The 26,940-nt window shown below is 49.0% G+C and overlaps 1 protein-coding gene across 2 annotated transcripts in view; it reads left to right on the forward strand.

Annotated features, from left to right (window-relative positions):
- Positions 1-1,370: 1,370 nt before the first annotated feature.
- Positions 1,371-26,940, forward strand: part of LOC311426245 (unconventional myosin-Vb-like) — a 72,574-nt gene continuing 47,004 nt past the window's right edge. Inside the window, exons 1-12 of one of the 2 annotated variants that reach the window (XM_084502448.1) lie at positions 1,371-1,576; positions 9,821-9,931; positions 12,538-12,709; positions 14,305-14,449; positions 17,071-17,227; positions 17,692-17,835; positions 18,399-18,480; positions 19,703-19,810; positions 20,241-20,350; positions 21,590-21,855; positions 23,641-23,722; positions 25,178-25,318. In XM_084502448.1, coding sequence (XP_084358574.1) covers positions 1,550-1,576; positions 9,821-9,931; positions 12,538-12,709; positions 14,305-14,449; positions 17,071-17,227; positions 17,692-17,835; positions 18,399-18,480; positions 19,703-19,810; positions 20,241-20,350; positions 21,590-21,855; positions 23,641-23,722; positions 25,178-25,318 — 1,545 coding nt within the window. In that variant the 5' untranslated portion in view covers positions 1,371-1,549. The remainder of the gene's footprint in view (positions 1,577-9,820; positions 9,932-12,537; positions 12,710-14,304; positions 14,450-17,070; positions 17,228-17,691; positions 17,836-18,398; positions 18,481-19,702; positions 19,811-20,240; positions 20,351-21,589; positions 21,856-23,640; positions 23,723-25,177; positions 25,319-26,940) is intronic. The other variant, XM_084502447.1, reaches the window with a different exon arrangement.

Genomic DNA, 26,940 nt, shown 5'->3' on the forward strand with positions numbered 1-26,940 from the left:
TCGCCTCCGGTGCCCCAGTCTGAACGTACAGGTGCTCGGTCCCACGTTCTGTCATCTTTTAAGGCAAAGCAGCCTTAAAAGTAGTTAATTAATGGCCAGATTGTGGTTTTTTAAACGTTTCTTCCACCTTTTTCTTCCTCCTCACCTTCTGTTTTCAGGCTTCAGCTGCCTGTTGGTGAATTCCAGCACACTTGGCTGCCTGTTTTGTGGGGATATGAGTGGAGGAGCTGAAAAATAGCTGGGATTAGAGCTCAGGAATCCCTGCTGAGGTAGTTTCATCAATCCAGAGAGCCCGGGCAGCCACAGGTCTCTGCTCTCACCGCTAGCTCAAATCGGCAGGATGATTAAGAGATTAATTTCCTGGACTGCTACGGCCCCGCATAAGTGATGTAGATTTTATTTACTGCCTTGCCCCGTGTTTGGAAAAAAAAAAAAAAAACAAAACTTCTCCTGCTGTGAAGTTTTGGGGCCAAATTTTGGGGTTGTACGCGTTTACGTTCGCTACGGAGGCGATGAGATGAAAAAAAAAAGGGATTTTCTTCTTGCTTCTTTTACTTTTCCCGGGCTGCTTGGGGTTTCAAAGGGGGGATCTGAATTAGGACTCGTATTTTTCAGGTGGCTGTAGGCAGAAATCCATCCCAAAAGCCTTCCTACACCTCCCTAAAACCCAGGGGGATGATATTAATTGGAAATTTTGCGTCTTCACCCCCAGCTCTTCCTTTAATGCCCCCTAATAATGGCAAATAAACGGATTCTGGTTATGGGGTGAGCGAGGACGAGCTGCTCCCTGCCACCCCGGGGAGGGCACGCGTCTCCTGTGTGCTTCCCAGGAAGCTGCTGGCTCTGTTTTGAGGGGAAAAAGAGGGAATCTGGCTCATTTTCACACCTTTGATGTGAACGGGAGAGGTTTTAGGGTCGCTTCCCCTTCAGTATTAGGGGTTTCCATCTCCCGAGGGGATAACCTCCGGCAGGAGGAGGGAGAGGCTGGGGGAAAAAAGCTTGAAAACGGTAAAAGGGGGGGGGGGTGATCGTTAAAGGGGGGTGGAAATAAAGGGGCGACGGAGGTAAAAGGGGGACGGAGATAAAAGGGGGGGGGGGTGATAATTAAAGGGCGGTGATGCTAAAAAGGGGGGGATGCTGATGATGAAAACGCTGACAACGATAATAAAAACGGCGAAAACGATACTAAAAACGGTGAAAATGACAAAAACGGCTGCGACAAAGAAAAAATAAGAATGAAAAAGTGGGGAAAACCAAGGTGGCATCCCATAATATGGGCTGGGGCGAGGAGCCGGCACCCAGGAAGTCCCGCGGAGCAGCCGAGCCTTTTACCTGAGCGGGGCGCGGCGGAGGCGGTGCTGCCTCCTCCTCCTCCTCCTCTTCCTCCTCCTCCTCCTCCTCCCTCTCCGGCTGCGGGTGTAAAGGTCGCTCTGTCGCCCTGTCGCCCTATAGGGCCGGCAGCCCACCCCATATCCCCCCCCAAAACCCTAAAAAGCCCCCGCGAGCTGCCGGCCCCATGCCCCGCGCCTAGCGCTGCCCGTGCCCGGCCATGTCCGCAGCTCAGCTCTACACCAAGGTGAGCCGAGGGCTTTTTTGGGGGAAGATCGGTGGCTTTTGGGGTCGTTTCGCTCTGGGGAAAAGGGGGCAGCAACTTGCCTGCCCCATAGACCCCCCCCCCCCCCTTTATCCCTCTCCATCCCTCCCCTTGCGCCGCACCCGCGCCCCGACGCGCGGCTCCCCGCGGGGCTCGCCGGGGTTTTTGGGGGCAAAAAAGGCGATTTTGGCCCCGTCGATCCCAAAAGGGGCTCGAAAGGTGCGGCTCCGAGCCTCTCCTCTTCCCGTCCGGGAACTTTTTTTAGGGGAATTCTTCCCCTCCTTGCCTGAAACACGGGGCTTGGGGAGAGGGAAGGAGGAAACCTCCCGGCGGCGGAGCGCTCCCGGCTTCCTCGGTGGATTTCCCTCCGGCTTTGGCAACTCGCAACAAATCCCAAATGCTTCCTTTTTGCCTTTTTTTTCGCTTTTTTTCCTCTTTTTTTTTTTTTTTTCAGCAGCGGGCGAGGCCGAGCCGCTTCCTCCTGCCGAGCAGGGAGGGGAACATGGCCGATGGGCGAGAGAGGAGCCCAGATTTGTGCCCCACGGGAGGCTGCCACCCAGCCCGGGGGCTGCTTTTAGGGCTAGGAGAGGTGGCGCTTGGATTTTTTTGGGGCTTTTCTGCTCTTTTTTTCTTCTCTTTTTCTTTTTTTTTCCCCGTTTCTCCCCTCGCGGCTCGCTCCCAGCAGGTCGGTCACCGCTCCGGATAAGCAAATGGCATTTGCATGGCAGGGTGGAGGTGAGGTGCAGGGGAAAAAAAAAAGAAAAAAAGGAAGAAAAAGGGGAAAAAAGTGCCCTTGGGATTGCCCCTTCGACCTGCAAAGGGTTTGGGGTGACGCCTGGTACCGTGGAGCCACCGTTGTGGGGTCCCCTACTGCTGTGGGGACGTGCGAGGAGAGAAAAGTTGTTGGCTTTAAAATCTTTTTATGCTGGCAGATGGAGAGATGCCGGCATCGCCTGCTGTAATAACGAGGATTTTAGGGTTTTAAGGAGGATTTTTAAGGGTTTTCTTCCCCGGAGCGCGGTCAGGGTGGATGGGGGGACGCTGCTGGGCTGGCAGCAGCCCTTTCAAGGAGCGGTTTTCGGTCTCCCAGCTCCAACTTCGCTGCGGGTTCCTGCTCCTGCACCCAGCTCAGGCAGCCCTTATGTAATTTGGGGTCGGGCACCGCTTATTTTCGGGTTTCTTTTCGGGGCTGCCCACGCGGCACGGCTGCGGGATGAATGGTGAGTTTGGCAGCTCGTCCTTTGAACCCCTTGTGAACGTGAAAATCCCCGGTGGATTCAGCTGACCGATTTACTCCCTTTTCGGGAGCCCTCCTGAACCAAAATTTTGGGTTTTCCACGGAGAAATCTCTGGGGGGATCCCAAATGGAGATGGGATCAGATGCATCTCCACGGCCCCGGGGAGGAGGCTCGCCGCGAGCGCTGCTCTGTCCCTATCTGTGGGCAGGTTGTAATGCTCGGGTTAGCTGATTATGAACTTGATCTTTAGATTAATTAGCCTGGGTTGTGCATTTTTACTCTAACTCAATTAGGTTTGTGTTCCCGTTTGTGTGTTAAAAGGGTGCGAGGTGCCAGTGGGTGATCCCATGGCTGTCCTGCGAGGCACCTGGGATGTTATGGGGATTCGGTAACCACCCTTGTGCTCCGTTTTCAATTTATTTTTAATCATAACGAGATTCCTGATGAGCTTCGGGGCTGATCCAGGGCATCAAGGGGAGGTTTTGGGGCAGGGTTTGGCCGTGCCGCTTGCCCATCAGCGGGGCAGGTTGGAGCCGTGCGTGGTTCGGGGCGCAGCTTCGGCTGAGACCTCTCAGAGACCTTCAGCTTCCACGCGAAGCTCGCAGGAGGTCTCCTGGGCCCTTGTGGGATGAGTAGAGCTCATTTAGTGCTCGTTAAGCCACGCTGATAAACATTTTACCCCGAGGAGCTTAGCAGGCAGGAGAGGAACCTGCCCTGGAAACATCGGCAGCTGTGAACTCCTGGGGAAGGCCCTTTTTGCATCCCGTGACCCTTCAGAAGGCAGGCCTGGCGTTTAATAAGGAGATAATTAGCAGCTGTGCCTAATTAGGAGCAGGTGAGTGGCTCCCAAGCAGCCGGTGTGCATCAAGCTTCAAGCACGTGGGGCTCCGCGTTGGTAAATAGTTTTGGGGGGAGAGCCCGGGTGGGTTTTGCTTGCTCCTATTCCTGTGCCCCACAGGAATTCGGTGCCGCTGGGCCCTAGCGGAAGAGGGAAGCGAGTAGGGGAGGCGTGGAGCCACGGAGGGCTCCCTTTTGTATAAAAATAACGAAATAAGAAATAGAATAAAACGTGTCCCAGGTGGAGAAGGGCTGGAGCTTTGCGGGACCGAGCGCCGGCACCGTGCTGGGGCTGCTCGCGCGCTCCCAGCGCGGCCCCGGCTTCCTCTTGGCCTCTTGCTGATGCTGCTAAAACGCAGCCAAGGCAGCTCAATCCCTCTAAGCCCGGGCAGATGCCGGCGTTGTCCCATAATGGGATAAGAGGGGAAACGTCCCTCCCTCCGCGAGCTTCGCCTCCAGAGACGCTCGGATTTGCGGCGTGGGGCTCGCGGTCACCGCAGGGCCGAGCACGTCGAAACTCCTTTGAATCACCCCGTGGATGAGGTTGTAGAGAAAGGAGCAGAGAGCCGGGCTTGGCCTTGGGGTGGTTGTTGGAAGCACGGCCCTAAAAGAGCCCGGCTTCAGCTCGGGGGTGGACTTTGCACCCTCCGAGGCGCAATAAACGGCCGATAGCGTGGGGTTACCCTCTGCTCTTCGACCTCTTCTGCAAACAGCACGGCTGGGATCAGGAAAAGGACTGCAGCAAAATTCGGAGCCCTGGCAGGCAGCGGAGATCTCTGCTCTTGGCCAAGGACGAGGCTTCTTGCTTGGGGTTGCCCGGCTTTGTCTTCTTGGGGATGGGCACCCAGGCGAACCTGTGTCCTCGCCCTGCCCCTCCATACCCTTCCGGAGGCGTGACGTGCTCCTGGGATGTGTTAAACGCATTTAAAGGCTTGTCTGGTGGCTGAATCACAGCCCTCGCTCCTCCGAATGACATGTTGCATCCCAGGAATGCGCCCTAACGGGTTGCGCCTCTTCAAACCCAAAGACCCTCGGATATGTTTTAGAGTCCCTCTTCCAAATGGCCAAGGGCAGCACTGGGGACGTCCAGCTTGGTGCAGAAACCCCACGAGGATGGTTTCTTGGGGCCGAGGCAAACCTTTAGCTGCCTTTTTGTCCCAGGGAGCCGGAGCGCCGACGTGCTTCTGAGCAAATCAGTGTCAAAAAACCGTGGAAAATGAATAAAAAAAAGGTGTGGGGTGGCACTTAGAGCATACAGGAAAGCAAGAGGTGAGGCTGCTTTGCCTTTTATTTTCTGTTTAATCTGGAGATGGTGTTTGGATGTGGGAAGGGGTTTGCCCATGTGCTGAATTTTGTAGTTGACGTCCCCGGCGAGCGGAAGGTACCGCAAGGCAGCGAGGGGATGCGGAGATACCGAGCTGATAGGAGCGGTGACTTTCAATCTAATTCAGTCTAATTAAGCCGAGTGCCTCCCTGGTGGGTTTCTGCTTCTTAATTAAACTCTGAGCTCTGCTAACCCGGGCGCTGCGCTGGTTTTGGGGCAGGGAGCGGGGCGGAGGAGCGGTACCCACCGAGAGCTCTCCTGCAGGGTTTTTATGGCCCTTGGCGTTACAAACGCCCTGGCCAGAGGGATAGGAAGGCTGAAATACCGGGGTTGAAATGTGCTCGGTTTTCTTTTTCCTTTTCCTTTTTACGCCTCTTGTCATTTGGACCCATCCCAGGTGGGGTGACAACTGGTTCCTCCCTGCGCAGTGGCGAGACGAGCCCTTACGTTCCCCCTACCCCGCTTTCTTTTTAAAAAGGAAATGAATAATTAAAAAACCAGGGTGTTTTAAGCATGTAAATCCAAATATCGACGTGTTTCAAGTGAAATTAAAGCTCTGGTGCTTTGCAGAGCTCAACAGCAGCCACCCTCCAGCCCCGCTGTGCTCGGAGGTTTTAGGGGCACGGTCCCGCGATGCTGGATGGAGGCGAGTGGCTTTGTGGACCCTAAAGGATCCCTTTGCTCAGGGGAAACCCGTTTGATTTTCCAGGCTCTCCGTGCTCTCACGGTGGTATTTTTATTTTTTAATTGGAAAAAAAAAAGTGCTCGCGGCCCGGTGCAAAGTTTGGGGTCACGTGGAGTGAATGAGCAGAAGGCAAGCCCGGCTGCTGTTGGCTAAACTTTGCCCGGCTCTCATCTAATCGCTCATTCGGGCTTTAACTAATGGCCAGGGTGACCCATTTTTTGCTGTCCCTGTGCTAGGGGATGCCTGGATGTCGTAGCTGGTGGAGGAAAGCGAGAAAATCCCCGAGACTTCGGTGGGCGAGCGTGGATTTAACTATTGAATCTTTCCATTCATAACTTGGCGAGGTTTCGGCCTCTGGAGGAGGTTTCTCATCGTTACGCATTCCCAGAATCAAGTCTGAACGTTTCTAAAGGAACGAAAACAATTAAAAAAAAATAACATAATAATAAAACCATTTCGTGTTCTCCGGTAATATTTTGGGGGCAATCCGCTTGGCAACTCTTTTATCCAGCCTGCCATCTCTCGCCTGAGAAACCTCTTTGATGTGGCTCACTCAGGGGAAAAATGGCATTACACGCCGCCTCAATCACTCAGATGTCAGCGAGGATATTGCCTTGGACTAAGCGGGGGAAATTTGGGAAGGTTCAGTAATGCCGGGAGACGTGACCCACTTTTGGAGAAACGTTTTTTTTTTTTTCAGACTGCGGAGCTTGTGCCGCGCGACGGGGGAGGGCGAAACGTTTCGCTGGGGAGGAATTAGGATTTCCTCCTCTTAATTGTGCTGGCCCTTTTCCAGCTGGAGGACGGGTTTCCCGAACCCCGTTCTTTCGACAGCCGGGTTAAAAGCTTCGAGCAGCTTTACCAAGCAGAGCAGCGCTTTCCCCGGGTTGTTTTAGCAGGACCTGGCTTCATCCTCTGAGAACAGGTTGAAGAGGCCAGGGATCAGGTTGAGCTGCTTCCCGAAGAAAAAGAGCCCTTGTGCAAGGCCGTCCCTTGGGGATTCTCCCCGGGACGGCAGCCGAAATGTCTTTTGGCAGCCGAAATGTGTGATGGAGGCGAAAAGGCTGGGCACGGGCTTAAATTTGGAGAGCCCCTGGGCACTGCCCGTCTCAATATCCCGTGAGGAAAAGAGGCCAGGGTGTGCATTATTCATCAAAACTGAATCTCAGCGGCTATTATAATTATTTAGTCATTGGTTTGAGGTTATTTTATACTTTATATTAGCCTTATATTCTTTCTATCAGCCTTCTATCACATATATTTTATATATAAATGAAGTGTATAAATACATGGTGGGCTTTTCTCTGAATTTCTGCAGGACTGCCCCGAGTTTCTCTCACATCCCATGTTTTTTTGGGGGTATTTATCTGTTGGTTTGTGCATCCTGCTGCTGGCTTTTTCTCCATCCTCCCGCCGGACACGAAGGTGCTGGTGGGTGCCCTACGAGCAGTCGTTTAGCAAGAAAACCGGGTACGAGGCGGACAAGTCTCTGCAGATCCACACAAGAGGCTTGGGGCAGGCTCGGGGCAGGGCAAACGAGTGCCTCGTCCCGAGAAAACACCCAGAAATACCTTTCGGAAAGCTCCCAGCCCATGGCAGGGCTCTTGCCATGGTGGGGAGGATGAGAAAGGTGGGCTGGTGGACGAAAGCGCGCTGATGGAGGGCCAACGCTTCAAGGGAGAGCTCTTGGAGGCACCTTGGACGAATTTAAGTGGAAAAAAAAATAGCTTTAATACGATTTCTCCTTCTACCTTACTGCTGGAATTCTTTAATTATCGCTACTAAAACGCCTCTTGCTTGACTCCTCAGCGATCGATGCGTTTCCCACCAGTTGTTTAGCAACGAAAAAGCCTCCGGGGTGGCCCCTGAGCCTTTCCAGCTCCGTTTAGACGGGGCTGAAGAAATGAAATCAATTCATTTCCTTTTCAAACCTCCTTTGGGCTAAGCACGTGCAAAAGTGAGGCTCCGAGAGGCTTTGGGAAGCTGAGCGCTTTGAGAAGGACGCAGTGATTTGCACGACCTCTCCTTTCTGCCTTTTGGGGTTTTATGGTGAGCAAGAAGTGGGGATCCCAAGGGTCCCCATTGCAGGTGGGTGTCCTCTGGCCAGCTTGGGGACACCGCAGTCCCTTGGGGTGGCACAGGCAGGTGGTGGCCCTGATCTCAGCTGGCCCCGTGGGGCAGAAACCACCCCCAAGGGTGAAAATCTCCTTCTGAGAGGCTGCCACTGTTGGAATTGAGCATAATAATTAAAAGGCAGTGATCCACAGGTCTCCAAACAGATTTTCTTTTGGTGTGTCTTCTTCGAGACCGTTCGGAAATACTGGACCGTCCTATTTCTTCCAGCCACGTGTAATGAGACTGGCACGAAGCCCACTGCAGAGAGGGGAAAAAATAGAAGCATGCTTTCATTTTTGAAGCAAAACACCCAGATATTTGTCCTGGTGCCCACCTTGTCGTTGGCCAACGTTTGTGTGTGAGCCTTTCTAGCTGCCCGGGAGGCTGCGTTAGCGCCCAGCAGCCGAACAAATCCCGTCCCTTCCTGTGTAATGCTGCTCCTAATCTGCCTCCTGCTGAAATCCAAATCAAATCATGAGGCAGGGGTTGAGTTTAGTCACCAAAACCTCTGCTTCATCTGGGTGGAATAGCGCGAAAGGCTCCGAGAGCGTTGGGTTGTTCCAGTTGTGGTTGGGTTGGGTGCAAATGTTGCTTTTCCCCCTTGGGTCTTGAGCCAGGATTTGGAGCCAGCCACCAAGCCGAGCACAAATAACGCAAAAACCACGTTGGAAAAGTGTCCCCAAGGGTGGGACACTTGCGCCAGAGGTGAGGTTGTAGAAGTAGAGGCTCTGTGTCCCAGATGGGGACTCCCCTCGGGGCTCGGTTTTGGTCACCCGGTGGCTTTGAGCTCATCCATCTTCCCCAAGAGCTCCTTGTCCTGTCCAGGGCTGGCTTGGAAAAGAGCTTTTGGGGAAAACTGTGAGGAGATGGTGATGGTGGGAGGTTCAACGAGCTCGGGATGTATCGGTGCCGGGAAAGGATGGAGGTCGGGGATGGAAAAAGGACGGAGGGGAGGATGCTGCAAATGCACACGCACAAAAAAAAAAGTGCTCCCTTTTTTTGCACAGCATTATGGATGCTTGAGGAAATGCTTTCAGCTCCGGTCATAACAGCCTCTTCTCCCCAGCGGCTATTCATTTAGGGTGGGAAGGCTTTGGGGTTTCCCAGCTTGGGAACGAGCTTGCGAAGACGCCTTCCCCTCTGCACGATCCCTTGGCCGCGCGTACGCACGAGGAAAAGCACTTTTATTATTGACATTCCGTAGTTTTGCCATCCGGGCGGACAAAGGGATACGAAACCCACAAAGCTTTTGATTTTGTGGCTGCCTCGAGGCGGGTACGTCCTGATCCCCGACTATTTCGGGCATTTCTGGAACGCCTTTGATCTCCGGGGCGCCAGGAGGAGAGATCAGCCCGGGGAAACTGGGGCGAGGAGCAGGGCACGAGGAAAGGCTGTGCCCGGCTTGACCTGCTCCTTTCTCCCTAGCAAGGTGAAAAATAGGGCTCCTGGCCATACCACCTGGGGGTATTTGCTATATTTACATATTATTTAACTTTTTAAGACAAGGACCAAACCCCTCTGTTTTGCAACGCTGTCGGCATCGCCTGGATTTGCCCCAAACTCTTGTGTTTTGAGCAAATATTTGAGGTCTCGGCCCCCCACTGGTTATTTCTTTGGCACAGGGGGGAACTTTTAAGGCTGCCAGGGCAGAGTATTTATTGAAGTTGCAATTGCAGCGTTTCATAAAAAGCTTCTCAAAGGGGCTTGGAAATTAAATTCCCTGCTTACCTTGAGTTCGTACCCTGCTTTGTTGGTAGCAAGCCAGTTGTATACCTTGTCCGGGAGAGACCTGATTGAAAATCTGCTTGGAAATCAGACTGCTGGCTTATAATTTACCCCCAAACCTCAAATTAGGACTTTTATTTCCAGGCTGACACAATGTTTTAGCAGCTCTGACTTTACAATGAGTGGTGGATTGTGTCCGTGGGGAATTAATTTATTTCTGACTTAATTTCTTGATGTTTCGAGCTTTTATTATTTTTTTTTTCCCCGTCTTTGAGCTTTTCTTTCTTTCTCCCCCTCCGCAGTACACCAGGGTTTGGATTCCTGACCCCGACGAAGTTTGGAAATCGGCCGAAATTATCAAGGATTACAAAGAGGGAGATAAAAGCCTCCAGCTGAAGCTTGAAGATGAAACTGTAAGCTTTTGAACGTTGTTATTCTCTTCAGTAATTGAAACTCTCAAATTAATGGGTGGGGAAAAAAAAAAAAAGCCTGAGCCCTCTCACATTTTTCAGAAAACATTTTATATGCTTCTCGCTGCCTCAGCTCTTGAAGCTCTCCTCTGCTTGTGTTAGAGGAGGCTGCGAGAAAAGCCTTTGACCCCCCTCAACTCCTTTCAGCCTCTGGCAAAGCTGTGATAGCAGAGCAATTTTATTTTTCTGTAGCAGCAGAGATGTTGTTAGGAATATCAGGCTCTGGGGTTTTGCTGCTGAGCAAATTGGAAGGAGCGAGGCTGGTGGCACCTCCTTGAGACTGGCTACCGATGGAAAATCAAACAGGACATGATCCTACATTCAAAAAAATACTTTTTTCGGGGCCTATATTTATTCTTTACGTGTAATAATAAGCAGGACAGAGGCTGGGGCAGAGTGGCTGCTGTCTGTCCACCTCCCAGAGCTCGTGGGCTGGGACATCCTATAATTATAGGGGCTGCACGCGGAGTTCACCAGGGGGATTTGGGTGTTTTTTGGGAAGGGAGCAGCCGTGCCATGCACCTGCCACGAGGTGCATCCCACCTGGATGAAGAAAAATGAGTATTTTCGTGAAGAACCTCACCTAAAACAGCTTTCCTCACTGAGCAAGCAGGGTTTCCATTATCATATAACAGATGATCTGCTCTGTAGCTAAAACATTTTAAGAGAGAGGTTGCTTTCTCCAATTTGGAAATGCCCCGAGGATGGTGAGCAACTCACGTCCCGTGCCAGCCGCCTGTTTCCACGCGGGGAATACTTTTTCTTTCTGACTTAATGGGAAGATGGAGAGCAGGAATGAGGCACGCTTGATTAGGCTGCTCTTCAAAACAATTTTGCTTTCAGAGCAGCAAACGCGGGCCAGTTGCAGGACGTCAGCGCGCTGGGCTTGAAAAGGAAGGGATTTGTGGTGAAATGCGTGCCTGGCGTGCTTTGGCTCTGTTGGGGTCAGTCCCTGCCGTGCTCGTTGTCCTCCCCATTTTCTCTTTCCAGCAGGAGGCACGTCGGTGGGTTGTCTGCAACCAAAAAGCACGTCAAAGCCCAGCATCCGCACGTGCCAGTTCAGCTCCCTGTCCCCTTTATCTCTTTTAGAGCTGAAGTTGAGTTTAGGTTATTAAATTGAAGTCTTTCCTCCAAGTTATTTTGTGGTTTTCAACTGTAACACGTAGCTTTTTGTTTTAAACCTTGTACCTGTCACTCGACGTTGTGTTGTACCTTGAGTCAGAGCAGGTTTTTTTTGGTTGGATCACATCTGTTTCTGTCAAACAAGATGTGAAGGGATACAGGAGCTATTTCCTTTAATAATTCCTGCAACACCTTCTTAATGCTTTTCCCCACAAAGCCCTGCCTGGATCCACATCGAGTTGGGCTGATGAGCATCACCGAAGGGGAACCGTGCAGGTGTGCATCAGATAAAAAAAAAAAAAAAAAAAATCAGAGTATAAATAACTTCAGGGGAGTCAAAGCTGTTGAAAGCAAGCCTTTTGTTCCTGACAGCCACTGTGCATTACCCAACGGGTTAATGCTTCCCTTTTGTCCTTGCATTTTAAGTGAATTTTCACGCGTTTTGTGGCTGCTGGCTGCATACAGCGTGCTCCTTCCCAACGACGAGCTCAGTTTTAAATATCACAGGGGATCCCTGGTGTGCTTGCCATTAAGATGGGAGGCTGAGTGCAAACTCTTGAAAATTGGCCTCGGCTGCGTGGGATTAGAGTACAAAAGCAGCCTGAGATCTTCAAACACGTCGTGTGAGCCTGTCCTTGTGCACGTGGGGTGATCCTTGTGCAGTTGACATAGGCAGCGATCCAGTGGTGGTTTCCTTCTGCTTGCAAACTGGATTTCTCCCTTTGGCTGGGAGCTGAGCGTGGGGACCCCTTCTTGAGACACTGATTTATTTACTCCACTGCAAAGGGAGAAAAAAAAAATACACTTTTTTCTTTAGTTGGTGGCTCTGCTGCTCGTTTGGGGCTGGGCCAGGAGTACTTGGCATATGGGCAGCCGTATGCTTCAACGTTATCACCCGGCTCTGCAGAAATTGAAGCAGCAGGGACTCTGCTTCTCCCTGTCCTTCTCCGCCTGAAGGGGTGCAAGGATTTGAGTATTAACGTAGCCTGAATTAAAGATGAGCTGAGAAATCATGCTGCTGGGAAGAATGTGGTTTACTCGGAAATGAGGCTGTCCTTCAAAGAGCATGAAGACGCTTGGATCAGCTGGGGTTTTCTTTATGGTTCCTGTTACTGGCCAAAGGCTTTTTGCCCCAAGCCTGGCCTGAAAACAACCCAGGTGTGCTTGGGTTGGAGTTTCTGGACCATCCCTGTCTCCTAAGACCATCTGTTGGCCATGGTCATCTCCAAGCTCTTTAGCAAAGGGGTTTCTTCTCTGGATCATCCAGGTCCCTGTAGCATTTAACATCGAAAGTCTTTAATTACAGTTAAAGTAGAAGGTACAGGCATTGCATTTTCTCAAGCTGGAGTTATCCTTGGATAAATTATAAGATATTAAAGGAGCTGTTGGTTTTTGTGTTCTCACGTCCCTCGTGCGTGTCTCTTCAGCTCTACGAGTACCCCATTGACCTCCAAGGCAATGAGCTGCCTTTCCTCCGCAACCCCGATATCCTGGTGGGAGAGAATGACCTGACGGCCCTCAGCTACCTGCACGAGCCTGCGGTCCTCCACAACCTCAAAGTCAGGTTCCTCGAGTCCAACCACATCTACACGTACTGTGGTGAGTATTGTGGTGGGGCCGTATCCAGGTCTTGTAGGCTAAAGGCTCCTTCCCAAACTCTTCTTCCTCGGATAAGTTGGTCATATAGCACGTAATGCCCCGCTGGGGTGAAGGCTGCTCTCTGAAAATTGATGTTTGAGGACGTCCAAGTGTCCAGACCATGTGTTTATCTCCTGGAAAGCAGCAGGTTAGAGCACAACTACTCAGAAACCTCTTCACACCATGAGCAAGAGGCTGTGCCATGAGTAAGGTCCAGGACTGTGAGTTTGGGGTGGGTGGGAAGCACACGTGTGGCCAACAAGCTTTGGGTTATACATATCTGGGGACAGCGGACATAGTACACGATTCTTGGTGGAAAAGCCTTATCAGATGACTTTGAGGCCAAATTAGAGGTCTGTGGAGAAAAAGTAGGACCTAGCAAACCACAGGAGAACAGCAATGTGCCAGGAAGATGTCATCCAACTCCATGTCCATGGCGTGTTTTCCTCCCAAAAGAGAGTTTCCTGCTGTAACGGGTTTATAACGGGGACCAGATCTATGGGATTTGGTGTCCCAGAAAATTGCACAATTTATCCAGTCATGAGAAGAATTACAGAATGTAATTCTGTAATTACGTTACGGAAGAGCAGACAATAATGATGTTTGGTTAGCGGCGTTGCCGAGCATTATTTTTTTTCTGCAAGAGAAGCTCCTTTCTGGAGACCTTTCCATCCAGCATTTGTGATCTCCAAAGAAAATGAGTGTTGATGGCAGAGGTTAGCAGCGTGTGGGTGGAAAAGACTGCAAAAAACACCTTTTCTTGATGATTTTTGGGGTCATCAGACTCTAAAATTCAGAGCACAAGGAGGCCAGCTGCAAACTTGGCTTTGTCATCCCTGGGGAGAGAGGCCTGCCAAAATCATTCGAGGCAGCAGCTACCTGTGAATGGATAGCAACAGTTCACAACCCTTATAATAAAAATAAAATTAGGAAAAAAAAAAGCTGACTCAGCCAGTTTTCTGCAGTTAAGCAGGAGAATATCGAATATTGAACCCTTTTGCTGGCACTTGAGATCATCTTGCTCGCAGTGCTGCAGATGAAAGATTCCCCAAGCAGCGCATTGCAAGATTTCAGCCAAATTCATGGGGTTGTTTGCACGGCGGGGCATGTACAGCTGTCATGAGGTGGTGCATTTTAGGGTTGTTGGGGAAATGCTTGGCACGTTTCTGTAGAGCACTGCCCTTGAAATACATGGCTGAGTAAAACCCAAAAGGGTTTTACTCAGACGTTAAGCCAGGGGAAAGTCCGCCTTTGCACAACGGAGATTATTTTCTATTCATTTTCTATTTTCTGTTCATTTTTCTCACCAGTTTCATGTGCCTCCTCTGTAGCTATCCTGCAGCTTATTCCCTTGCTATCAAACCGCAGCGCTTTGATGGAGATGCCGAGATAAGAACTAGGAGTCTTTCCCATTCCTTTCTCATTTCTTTTCCCCAAGCATCATATTAAAAAAAAAAAAAAAAATCAATTGAAACAACTAAGGCAAGCCCTGTAAAGCCTGAAGCATTAACTCCGGGCTTGCTTTGTAACCTATTTGTGTATTTATCTCTTCGAAGGCATTGTCCTCGTGGCCATCAATCCCTACGAGCAGCTGCCGATCTACGAACAAGATGTCATCTACGCCTACAGCGGCCAGAACATGGGGGACATGGATCCCCACATCTTCGCGGTGGCAGAGGAAGCCTATAAGCAGATGGCCAGGTGAGGGCTGCTCAGTCAGATCCCACAGTCGGATCAAAACTAGGGAATTAAACGTGGCAAATGCACGGTTTTGAGTTAGGAGGCACCTTTGGTGGTACCTGGAGATACTTACGGGTCCGCAAAAGCAGCGCCTTCCCCAGATGGATCCAGTTTTTTGCTTTATTTCCGTATTTATCGTGTTGCTGAGGACAGATGTGGGATTTTGCTCTTATCAGATAAGCCGTGATCTGCTTTAGGCAGCTGGGATGCACGTGAGCATTGTGGGACTATGAGTGCCTGGGCAGGACTGAGGCCTCTGAGTGTGTTAAATTGGTGTGAAACCATCACTTCTTTGGGTTGTCTTAATTTTCACGTGATTACATGATGTCCACCAAGGGGGATATCTGCTGCTTGGGGTTAGAGGTGGGACGGGGAGGAGGGGGTGAGGCTTTGGGAGAGTTGTCCCACAAGCACAGGAGCGGTGTAGGACCACAGGATTTGCAGAAAAAGCTGGATGCACCTTATCCAAGTAGGGTATGAAGAAGGAGAGACTGCAGATAATGCTTCCCAGGGACTGAAGGAGAGATCTGCCCGTTGCAATCCCAACTCAAAAAAGAGCATCTGGGTATCAGGTAGCTGATAAAAGGTGAGTTTTTGGCAACTCACTCGAGACTGCACACTGAGGAACCGCAGACCTTGTTCGTTGAGGACGAAGAAGAGCCGCGTTCTTCACCCCAACACCTCTTGCAAAGCATAAATCCCAGGAGAAGGTCATCTTCCTTGTGCGCCCCCAGGAATTCATGCACAGAGTGGAGACAGGTTGGCGTTTTGCAGAAAATTCCTACTCAGCAAGCTGGAGCAAGCAGGATTTTCCTTGCTGCATTTCCAGCTGCCTGGGGAGAAGGGTCTGAAACGAGCCACGAGGGATTTCAGATCCTTTGTGGGTGTGGGTTGTCGATGGAGGAAATTCTTTTTCCTCCCCCATCTGCAAAAAGCACTGTATAAAAGGGTTATTTACCCCCCAAAACATTAAAAAAAAAATAAAAAACTATGGAGGTAACCCATGCTATTTATTGAAGATACGGCACAAAAAAAAAGACGTAGGTGAATGCATAGGATCTTTGGGGGCTGTTTATCTTAAAAATGGGCAACTTCTGTCCTTTTGTTTGAAGGCAGGGTTGGCGATCTCAGTTTATTTCCTTGCTGTTGTTATCATTTGGGGAAGTGCAATGCAATTGTATTCAATCCTTACATTTTTATATACTGCTATCCATGCAATTTAACACTGACACGTGCTTTCAGTCCCCACTTCGGGGCTTTAAGGGTGTTCTTGTTGTGGTCAGGCTCAATTTGAACGGCGTACTTAAAACGTTTTTAATCTTCCCCTTGCTTTATGGCCACTAATCCTCGGAGCATCCAGGAAGAAGGAGGTTAAACATCACTTCTCCGGCGGAGATGCGGCGAGTCATTGACTCACGCCGCGACGCAGAGAATTAGTGTCGGGCAGGGATTGACCCTGATAATTGCTCCTGGGGTCTGGCTCTGCCCTCGTTTGCTTCGGATATTATTTTTTTTTTTTCCCTCTTTAAGGTTTTTAGTGTGAGTGGCTTTGCTCTCACTGCTGAGATTGAGATGAAGTTGTTCAGCAGTTGGCTTAAAGCTCTAGCGATGGCTTTCGAAAGAGAAAAGAATGGAGACAAGAATGGAAGAGTTCCTATATGACTTAGGTCTGGAGAATACTTCAGAAATATTTCCAAAGGCTCTTGGTTGCATCCACGTGCACCAAGATATCCTCCATCTCTTCTCACCAGTCGAGTGCTGCTGGTGGTAGAAAGCATCACTGTCCTGGGGCTCAAACCCTTGTACAACGTCCTGGCCATGGGTTTTATCACTGGGTTTGGTGTCTTTTGGGGAATGTTTTGAGTTTTGAGTGAGACAAGCCAGAGGGAGGAAGGAGCCACACCGCTGAACGAGCTCCCCAGGTGGAACTGATCTTGGCCTCCTCCAACCAGTCATGCTCTTGTATCTGAAAAGGCATGGAAAAATGTCAAAATTGGTAACAAAAGGCCTTAATTATGAATCCTAGATTAAAAAAAAGCCCGGGGTACGAAATGTTACCTGGTGGCAGTGCTGATTGGATGCTAAATAATGCATAATTCTGCTCTTTTGAGCATTATTGGCTTCATTCAAGTGAAGAGACTCCCTGCCTGGTGTGGTTTTCATCTTCTGGCTTAAAGGAAAAAGCCTGGGGCCAAGTTCCCCGAAATGTGCGAACTTGGGCAGTCCTGCTGAGATGTCAGAGAAGGGTAAGAAGCAATAATTACTGAGTGACTTCTAGGCAAGAAGTCCAGCACTGGAAGAGTCCAGACTTCCCTGTTTATTTAATTGCACAGGGGATCAAATGACTTCAGCTATTTCCTAATTTTAGGGTGCAGGGTTTCATCTCCTGGTGTCTCTGTGAACACTTGGTGATGTTCTGGAGATGTTTAGGGTGTCTTTTACGCTTTAGCTGAGAGGCATCACAATTTTCAAGGCAAGGGAGGCGGAGGCACGTGAAGACGGAGGATGATGGCGTGATGTGAATGTTTTATCAACACGAGGACAGATTGATTTACGAAAGTTTTTCTTCTCTGCTGCCACAGGGACGAGAAGAACCAGTCCATCATCGTGAGCGGGGAGTCGGGTGCTGGAAAGACGGTGTCTGCCAAATATGCCATGCGCTTCTTCGCGACCGTCGGTGGCTCTGCCAGCGAGACCAATATTGAAGCCAAAGTCCTCGCATCGAGCCCAATTATGGAGGTAAAAGCTGAAATTTCCCTCTGTGCTGCTTGTAGTGATCCCCGTTTCTCTCCTGATGTCTCTAAAATGTCAAGAACTGTGCAGAGAGGCCGTGGCCGCTGGGTTTTGCTGGGGAGGAGCCCAGCCTGTGGCTGCAGAGCCTCTCCAGAGGGCCTGGATAAAGCTGGTGGTGAAGGAGGGTGTGGGTGTCCTGTACGGCAAAACAGGAGCACTGTGGCTCTTTGGATGTTGGTGGTGGAATCACTGAAAACATGGTTTTGCCAGGATTTTTGTGGAATTAAAACACAGAGTGACAAAAATGAGCATTTGTACAGCAAGCGAGGTCTTCCCCTAAGCCACACCGCTCCTTCATCAGCTCCCAGTGCTCTTCCTTCTGCTGCTGGGAGAGGGATTTCCTCAAATCCTCCCGTGACTATTTATGCAAAGCTGATTACAAAATTAACGTTTAATTTCGTGTCACGCAGGCAATTGGGAATGCAAAAACAACGAGGAACGACAACAGCAGTCGCTTTGGGAAGTACATTCAGATCGGCTTCGATAAAAGATACCACATCATCGGTGCCAACATGAGGACGTACCTGTTGGAAAAATCCAGAGTTGTGTTCCAGGTGAGGAGACCTTTCTTTCGGGGGCTGTGCTCGGGGAATTCAATAGTCTGGGTCTTCTCTTTGCGTTAAGCAAGTCACCTTGCTGCGGGAACATTTGATTGCATGTCGGTTTTGGAGTCTAAATTCAACTGTGAGATATCAGCAAAATGTCCCAAGACTTTTTTTTTGGGTTTAATTTTTCCTGAAATGATCAGTTTTTCACACAATCAGTATTTCATGGCATTCCTTCTTTGAAATGCAGAAGTTATTTGAGCTCCACGGTTGTACAGATAGCCCCATTTGTCAGCGCAAGCAATCCCAGAAGCCAGTCTGCTCTTTTTTTTCTTTCTCTTTTCCTCCAATCTTTCATCTCCACACCTTCCCAGAGGTCGCTCTATGGATTCGTTAGGTGGGATTAATGCAAGACATCCCTCCCAGCTTTGCATTACTGCAGGCAGATATCGCATATAATGCTCATAAACGTGTCAGTCAGCGGAGAATGCCCCTCTCCTTCATCCTGAAGGTTGGGAAAAAAATGCTGCAACCTCTTCTCCCCCCATTAACTCATTGTTTTCCCCCCACAGGCGGAGGACGAGCGCAACTACCACATCTTCTACCAGCTTTGTGCCTCGGCGAGTCTCCCAGAGTTCAAAGACCTTGGACTCAGTGAGTATTTCCACCTCCCTGTGCAGTCCCAGGGCGACAGGAAAGCACGGTGGGGTTAGAAATTTTTAAAGATCTGTGTTTTAAATGAAGCCTGAGCGTGGCTTGATCCGGCCGGCTTCTTGGCAGGAGCACTTTTGTCCTTTGAGTCTGTTAACCTCCCAGATCCGCTGTCAATGGTTAACCCGGGACACATCCCGAGTTGTTGTGCCTTTTTTTCTTTGTTTTTGTCCCGTTTCCCCGTTGTGATTTCACAAGCACAAGCCGCCGGTAGAAATCCGAGTCTTTCAAGGTGGCTTTTTAAAAAAGGAGAGCTCCCTGCTGCATCACCCAGGGGGTCTTGATGCTGCTGTGCAGCTCTCAACCTCAGCTCTCAAGGGAGAAGGAGAAATGGCAACAGCTGGCACCGCAGGAGGCGGTGGGCATGGGGCTGCTGTCCCACGGGGCACTTGTCTGGAGGAGAAGCCTTTTAGCATCATTTCTACTCAAAATTTGATGATGTCGGTGTGTGTAGTCTCCAGCTGTGCTTTTCCACGCTGCTTCTGCATTTGCTTAAAACGCAAAAAAAGAAATGATTCTCTGCAAAAACATCAAGCTCTGTCTTCGGTGTTTTCTCCCCTTTTTACTAAACGGAGCAGGATGTTTGTTTTCCCATATCAAAAGCGGGATCTGATGCTTCTCCTCGGAGTCTCACACACACAAAGAACTGCTGTTTCCCTGGTTTATACTGCAAAATGCTGGAAAAAGAGTCTCTAAACTTACTTGAGCCCAGCAAAGCGATCCAATAAGCTGGTTCTTCAGGTAGGGCGATGCACGAGATGTGCCAAAGAGTTGAATTTTAAGCTGGCAAGTAAATATATGACTTAGCACGTGGGAGCTGGCGTGCATCACAGCGCCCTTTCCAAGCCTGATATTGCCCTGAAATAACTTTGTAGGGCACGGATGCTTGGATGGGGTCACGGATGCTGACTCTGCTGGTGTCTCTCCATGCCCTTTGCCCCCTGTGTCCGAGGCATTATGCTGAGAAGGTGCTAAAATACTTGAAGCTGTCACGAGTAGGTAAAAATATTTAAAACTATTTAAAAATATATATCAAAAGCAGGAGATAAAGGTAGGCAGCTCCTAAGTCAGATGAAAGCTTTGATCCAGCAGGCTGGGGATGAGGCAAAGCAGCTGCGGTGGGCGAGTGCTGCTTGCTGAGGCTTTTTCATTTCTTCTCTTTCAGCCTGTGCTGAAGACTTTTTCTACACTTCTCAGGGAGGCAGCACATCTATCGACGGCGTGGACGATGCTGATGACTTGGAGAAAACCAGGCACGCCTTCACCCTGCTCGGTAAGGGGCTGCTTGAAGGCTTCCCAGCAGCAGTCTCAGTATTTTGCCTGAAAAAAATCCATCTTCTCCACCTTTTGTTTGATCCACTCCTGAAGGTGTTGCCAAAATCTCAGATTTGGGGGCTTGTCTCTGCCCCAGCCTGGCTCACCTCCAGTTAATTAACGCCAAGCAGCATCTTTGGCTTTGTGCACGTTCACAACAGTGGCCAAAATGCTTTGATACAACCGTTTCTGTAAAGAAATAACAGCACGCGAGGGGCTCCTCTGGCATCTGAGCTGTTGTTTCGGAGCCATGGGGTGAGGATGAGTTTGTTGGGACACAAAATCAGTAGCCCAGGCAGGAATAAAGCACCACGAGGGCTTCAAAATGAACGGAAAATTGCAGTTCGTGTCATTTTGTCGTGAAAACCAGCTGTCGATTGCTCCCCTAGGAGTGAAGGAGTCTCACCAGATGGCCATTTTTAGGATAATCGCTGCCATCCTGCACCTAGGAAATTTGGAAATTCAGTCGGAGCGGGACGGCGAGGCCTGTAGCATGTCGGTAGGTCACCAGTGGGAGTGGGGAGCTTTGTGTGCTCGTCCGTCAGCCCGTGCCGGGTGTGCTGTGCCCTTTTGTCACCAGTCCTTTTCCTCCTGGCATTATTTCCTGGCTGATCCGTTTTTTCTTGGGAAATGGTGCCTCATTTCTCCTCTTTAGCCTGCCCATAAGCAATACAAAGGCTGTTTGCCTCGGTATGTCCCAAATCCGCTTTTTGGCTTTCTTAAAAGTCTTGGTGCATGCCATACTGGGAAGGAAAAATCAATTTCCTACAACCACGTTGCTACTGGCAAAGCCACCAGGATCCAGGACTCAAGGGAGGGTGGCACAAGCTGCCAAGTATTTCAGTTAATTAGCAAGAATAAATAAGTTTAAAGATGCCTTAGCAGGGATTTTTCCCTTTCTGTGTGTTGGCTCAGGGTTAAAAATAAATAAATAAAGAGATGATACGGAGAGCACTGTCCTATCAATTATCATTGCATCCCAGACTGGGTCGTTTGTTCCTAATTAAAGTATTTAAATGGGCTCTGCACACGTTTTAGCGTTACCCTTGAGATAATGCGGCGTGCAATTAGCGGGATGCTGGGGGTAATTTGCCTGGTATTTAGTCGTATGGATATGTAAAACTGGCCTGCTCCAACGAGGTTGAGTTGTGTAATGGAGTTCATGGTGTTTAATTGCCTTCAGATGGAACTGTGTGGTATTAAATGAACCCTGTTATGACTTGGAATCCGGGGTCCAAAATGTATCGCAGCAAAAAAACACCCCAGAGGTATTTTAAAATGCATTTTGCTCCCCATTCTCAAACCCTTCCGTACAAACAAGTATCTAACGGGAAATAATTGCTTTTCTTTTGATAGATATTATTACACCGAGTTAGAGGGAAATTGATTTCTCCTTGTCCAAAAGTGCCGCCTTAGCATAATAAAGCCTCCCCACCGCCGTGCTTTATTGGGGGGAAAAAAATAGAATGCACTGGAGAAAATTGTTTGCTTTTCATTTCATTGATCATGTAAAACGGTGCCTTCTGGTAATGCCAATTTTGCAGGTTTGTTATTCAAAAATTGAGTTAATCCGTAAGAGGTATTATGTGCCTAAGGCCTATCGGGGGCTTGCTGAAGGATGGTTTTTGGGTTGGGAGGCGCATGTGGGTGGTACGGTGGGCAGAGGGTGGCCTCTCCTCTCCAAATCTTGGGTTGGAAGAGTCAGCCCCCGCTCCTCTTGCCTTCTGCTTGCCCGCAGAGCGAAGACGAGCACTTGAACCACTTCTGCGGCTTGCTGGGCGTGGAGCAGGGCCAGATGCAGCACTGGCTTTGCCACCGCAAGCTGGTCACCACGGCCGAGACCTACGTGAAGAGCATGTCCGTGCAGCAGGTGGTCAACGCCAGGAACGCCCTGGCCAAGCACATCTACGCCCAGCTCTTCGGCTGGATCGTGCAGCACATCAACAAGGCCCTGCACACCACCGTCAAGCAGCACTCCTTCATCGGCGTGCTCGACATCTATGGGTAGGCCTGCTTTCCGCTTCTGAGGCCCCAAAATGAGCACCCTTTGATATGTTTCACCCTTCTGGCAGAGCATCCTCGACCTTGGCTTGCAGGAGGGGATAAGAATAATAGAAAGGGGTGGAAAAAAGCACAGTCGTGAAGTGCAGTTGGCAGTTTCACCTGTTTCTGCTTTAGATTGTGCAACCCTGACCCCAAAAGTGGGTGTTCAGACCTCCTTCAGCACTGGCTTTCAGGATTTCTCTCCTGCACCATTCAATGATGTTCAAGCCTAAAGAAGAGCTGGGCTGAAGGTGAAGATGTGGGGACAGACAGGCTCCTGTGCTGGGGTCGCTGTGGGGAGACGGGGACTTTCCAGTTGTGGGGTGCACAAGGAAAGAGGCCTCCTGGGTTTATTCCCTCTTCAACCTTGTCCCCTTTCTGTCCCTTTGGGGAGCAATGAAAAGGGAGCAGTGGGACAGTAGTGACCCACTGTGATCCCTTAACATACCGAGATGCTTGGTTACCCCTATTTTGGAGGTGGGGTGGGATGGACAAGCTGTAGCCACTCCAGGAACTGCTCCCTGACCCGTTGCCGTGCTTTCTCAACCCCACATCACCTAATTGCAGACTCCTCGTACAGTCTGTCAGACCCAGGTAAACCTGAAATTCCCAACGAAATCCTGCCCAAGGGGTTCTGGGCCACCTACAGAAAGCTTCTGTGGCTGCAATACCAGTTGAGTTACTGGAATTCCTCTGCATGAAATACCACATAGGGTTTCTACAGTTGCTGGCTTTTGGGATGGGGAGTTCAACCTTAAAAAAAAAAAAAAAAAAAAAAAAACCAACCCTGCTCCTTTCTCCTTTTTTTTGCACTTCATTTCTCCAAGGGCTGATGCATTTTATGGACGTTACACCTGGCAATGACTGTTTGATAATTGCTTCGTGGGGATAGCAGGTCTTGGCCCTGGAAAGTACTAGCCACCGTTTATTTTTTGAGGGAAAAAAGGGCTTAATTCAGTGCTTTTAAGACTTCTTTTTTTTCTGGCTCTTACAGCACCTATTACCTGAGCAATTACTTCGCAGCACATTAATCACTGCAGCAGCTTATTCATTTAGCACGGAGAGCTTTGCCACTTTTTCCCTTAGGTTAATCCCTACAGGCATTTTTCAAAGACCTCCCCTCTCTCTCCTCCCCACTGCGCCTTAGAAATAACATAATTCCCCGTGGTAGCTGAAAAATGCCCTTTTATCAGAGCAAGCCCAGCTCCCCCAAGCTGCCCTGTGAAGAACATGTTGGAGCTGGAGCTGGAAGCTCCAGGTCTGCCTTTGAGGGGTCTTTTGCTCACACGTATCCAGTGTTTGTGCTACCAGGGCTGCAACGCTGAGGCTGTAATTATGAATTTAATATCTCCTGTGCTCCATTGAATTACACGGAAAATAATGTGTTGGCTCCCTTAAAATAGCAGCCACTCTGTCGCTTTTGCAGGAAATATATTTGGACTTGATATTTAATATTATTTTTCCCAAGAGATGCTGTTAGATTTCTTACCTCCTTCAGCACTGCTGCCTGATGGGCAAGAGGCTATGATTGTACCAAATATCTGATACACCCTTAAACCTCTTGAATCCCTTGAGTTGTGGCGATATTTTGGGGAACGAGAACTAAAATGTAGATCTGGGATGCGAGCGACGTGAAGAGACGGGTGGCTAACCGGCCTTCCCTGTCACACAGATGATGCTGTTGCAGAGTAAAGTAGATTTTTAGATGAAGCAGTGCTTCCTGCTGATTTATTCATTGCTTTGCAGGTTTGAAACTTTTGAAGTGAATAGCTTCGAACAGTTCTGTATCAACTACGCCAACGAGAAGCTCCAGCAGCAGTTCAACTCGGTAAGGTCGGCTTGGAAACCTTCCACAGAACTTAGCAGAAAATTCATCAAGGCACGGCTGGCTTCCACTTAATGGCATTTATCTGCAGCCTGACAAGAATTCATGGCCAGCATGCGTGCGGTCCCTGCGATACCATCTCCTGGGCAATGATTATTCTAAGGAATTGCACTAAATATTCAGATCAAGTCGAAAACGATGCTTGGTTGGTTTATAAGATGGATACTGGTAGCAGACTTGTAAGTGGCTTTTGCAGAGCTCCGCTGGTTTTTGAACAGACAGAAAGCTTGTGCTTTTCCCCCTTATTCATTTATTTATTTTTGCGTAGTTTCAGTCCTCACCTGTGCTAAATATTTTTGGTCTTGTGCCAAGTCTGGATTTCCAGTAGAAACCGTCCCATGAAGTGTCTCTTAAACCACTGCAACTAAAACTCTGAGACTCTAGGACCGGACACACTTCCCATTTTTCTCGTGACACAAAACCCCCTGAGATTCTTCTGTTTTATTAGATACAAGCACCTACCTGCACTGAAAATAAATCCATTAAGGGGTTGTCATCTGCTTTTGCTGTAAGCAGGGAAAAAAAATTACTGTTATTTTCAGGATATGAGGCAAAACTTGTTAAGTTTGAGCAGCTATGGGGGTAGTTTGGCGTTTGGACCTGTATCATATGCACAGACATGAACATTTTTTGAGATATCTAATGCATCAGATCACTGCTCCTAAAAATGAGAAGTAAATTAGGGATTGTATTTGCACTATTCATATCTTTCTTAGTATGTCCAATGATCACTTCTGAAGCTTATAAATTCAAACTCAGAGATGATATGTTTGAAGAGATTTTAAAAAGCTATCTTTGAAGAAAAAATGCGTTTGATTTTTTTTTTTTTTTAAATGTGCTTAGAGTATCTCAGAAATAGCCACAGACAAATTATCTGCTTGGGCAGAGGTCTGAGATGTATAAACCAGGCAAAGATTTGATTTTTTTTTTTTAAATAATCTGCAGTGGAAATGTTCCTGAGACAGTCAGATACCGATGCTGATATCTCCTCTAGGACGATGGGTACATTTTGGGAAACTCTGGTCACGCATCAGGGCACAAGTGCTCAGCCCTGGCTTGGTCCCAGCTTGTGAATCTGCTGCTGGTCACTGGTTTCATCAGTGGAGCACCAGGAGAGAGGGATTTTGAGAAGCCCAACATTTGTATTTCAATGCCATACCAATATATGGCTTCCACCTGAGTGTACTGAGAGTTTCAGTAGTTTTCAACTGAAAAAAGTGCTTTTTTTCTTCCTGCCTCATGGTTTCCTAGCATAATACTTAGGTTTTCCTTGCCAGAAGCTGGTTTCTATGAGTTGTTAAAGCACTGAAGGAAAGCTTTGCTCAGATGGGGACAAATGGGCAAAGGGGGAAGGGGCTGGGGTCACGGTCACTAACTCTGTGGTTTGTCCAACCTCAGCACGTGTTCAAGCTGGAACAAGAGGAGTACATGAAGGAGGGAATCCCTTGGACTCTCATCGACTTCTACGATAACCAGCCCTGCATAGACCTCATAGAGGCAAAGCTTGGGATCTTGGACCTACTGGATGAAGAGTGCAAGGTAGAGAGGACGAATCCTCTTTATTTTTATAAGATGTTATTAAAGAAGGGCTTTACCTATGGTATTTTACAAAGTGTGAACGTGTTCAAGCGTTCATGGCTTGGGTAGGCTGTTGGCATTTGCTTTGCTTTAGCACCATTTGGTTAACCTGGGTGCCTGATCTCACCGTGTGATGCCAGGGCTCGTGCTCCTGGCCCAGGGACAGCCCTTGCTTGCAACTCTTTATTCCCTCGGTGTTGTTCAGGAGCTGGAGTTCCTCCTTGCCTCGACGTTTGTCTTGTCCCAAGGGAAAATCGAGTTTTCTCGTGACAGCTATTTGGGTAAAGGCAATGGTATTTAGACTTCAGACTCTGGAATTTGTGTTTCTGTGGCCCTTGGTGCATGGGCAAAGTGCACCTGGGTCTTCTGTTTGGTTAACCATGTGTCCTTGAGGGACATCAGCTACTTAACAGCGACTTGCTGAAGGTGATGATGTGTCCGTTTTGCAGAAGAAGGAAAATGCATGTCCTCTGTGCTCCTTTGGGGTAGAAAAACGGGACCTGGGACAACCTGTAGGAGTCCTGCTGCATAGGCTTCTTCTTCAGCTCTCTGAAGTTGCTTGTGGTGTTGCAGCAATTTCTATGCAATGGCAGTAACACGGGCAACTTTGCTGTAAAATCTGCCTATCACTTCTTTCACATGTGCCTTTTTGACCAAAAACATGTGAAACACATCATCCACACCCCCCCCCCTTCCTCACTCCCAAGATCAAACTCCAATTATCTTGGTATTTACCTGTCACCGGGTTATGCTGCAATTAGTCACAGGCACTTATTACGGGCCCTCTAATCGGCTCTTTTATAATAACCCTCAACCCTTCTCCAGCTTTATAAAAATTTCAACAAGCTGTCAACCAAAAGCACTGGTTTCTAGATGGAAACCTTCACCCCCACAGCACCGCTTCACCTTTCCGTGGGCTCGCCGTGCCGTCGCGAAGGAGCCCGGCAGCTTCTGCCGCAGCCCTGCAGAGAGACGGGGGCAGCGCTACAATTAGGATAATTGCAAGTCACCTCGTTAAGCACGTACAGCAGCCTGTAAATGTACTCCGGGACCGAAATGGCATCGAGGGGAGTCCTGGTAACATAATGAAGCATTAGCGCAAAAGGCGGAGGGTTTGTCGCTAGAGTTCTTGCTTTGCTGTATGGATTTTTGGGTATTTATTTTTAATGGGAGGTTAGAGAGGGGGTGGCTGGCTCTGTGCTGAAGAAGTTCAGCTGACAAAGGTCCTAGACCTTTGATGGGTAATGAGAGACTTGTCACCGTCTGGAGAAGGGACCCAGGAACAATAGAAATGGTAATCAGCAAGAAAAGAGAAGGCTCTCGAATCATAATTGGAGTTACAGGGACTCAACTTATCTCATGAAAGGACCCGATAAAACCCTCTGGCTCTGTAAAAACAGAGGGCTTTAATATATGTAGTGTTTAGGGTTTTTTTTTTTGTTGTTTTTTTTTTTTTTTTTTAGAGACAACGTTGTGGTCTTATGAGTTGGAAGTTGTTGTAGAGTTATTGGTGTTGGAGGTGGCATCTGGAGATCATTTGGTGCAACCTCTAGTTATCACAGAATCGTCTAGGTTGGAAGAGA

Source organism: Aythya ferina (genome assembly GCF_964211825.1).
Source record: "Aythya ferina genome assembly, chromosome: W".
NCBI lineage: Eukaryota > Metazoa > Chordata > Aves > Anseriformes > Anatidae > Aythya > Aythya ferina.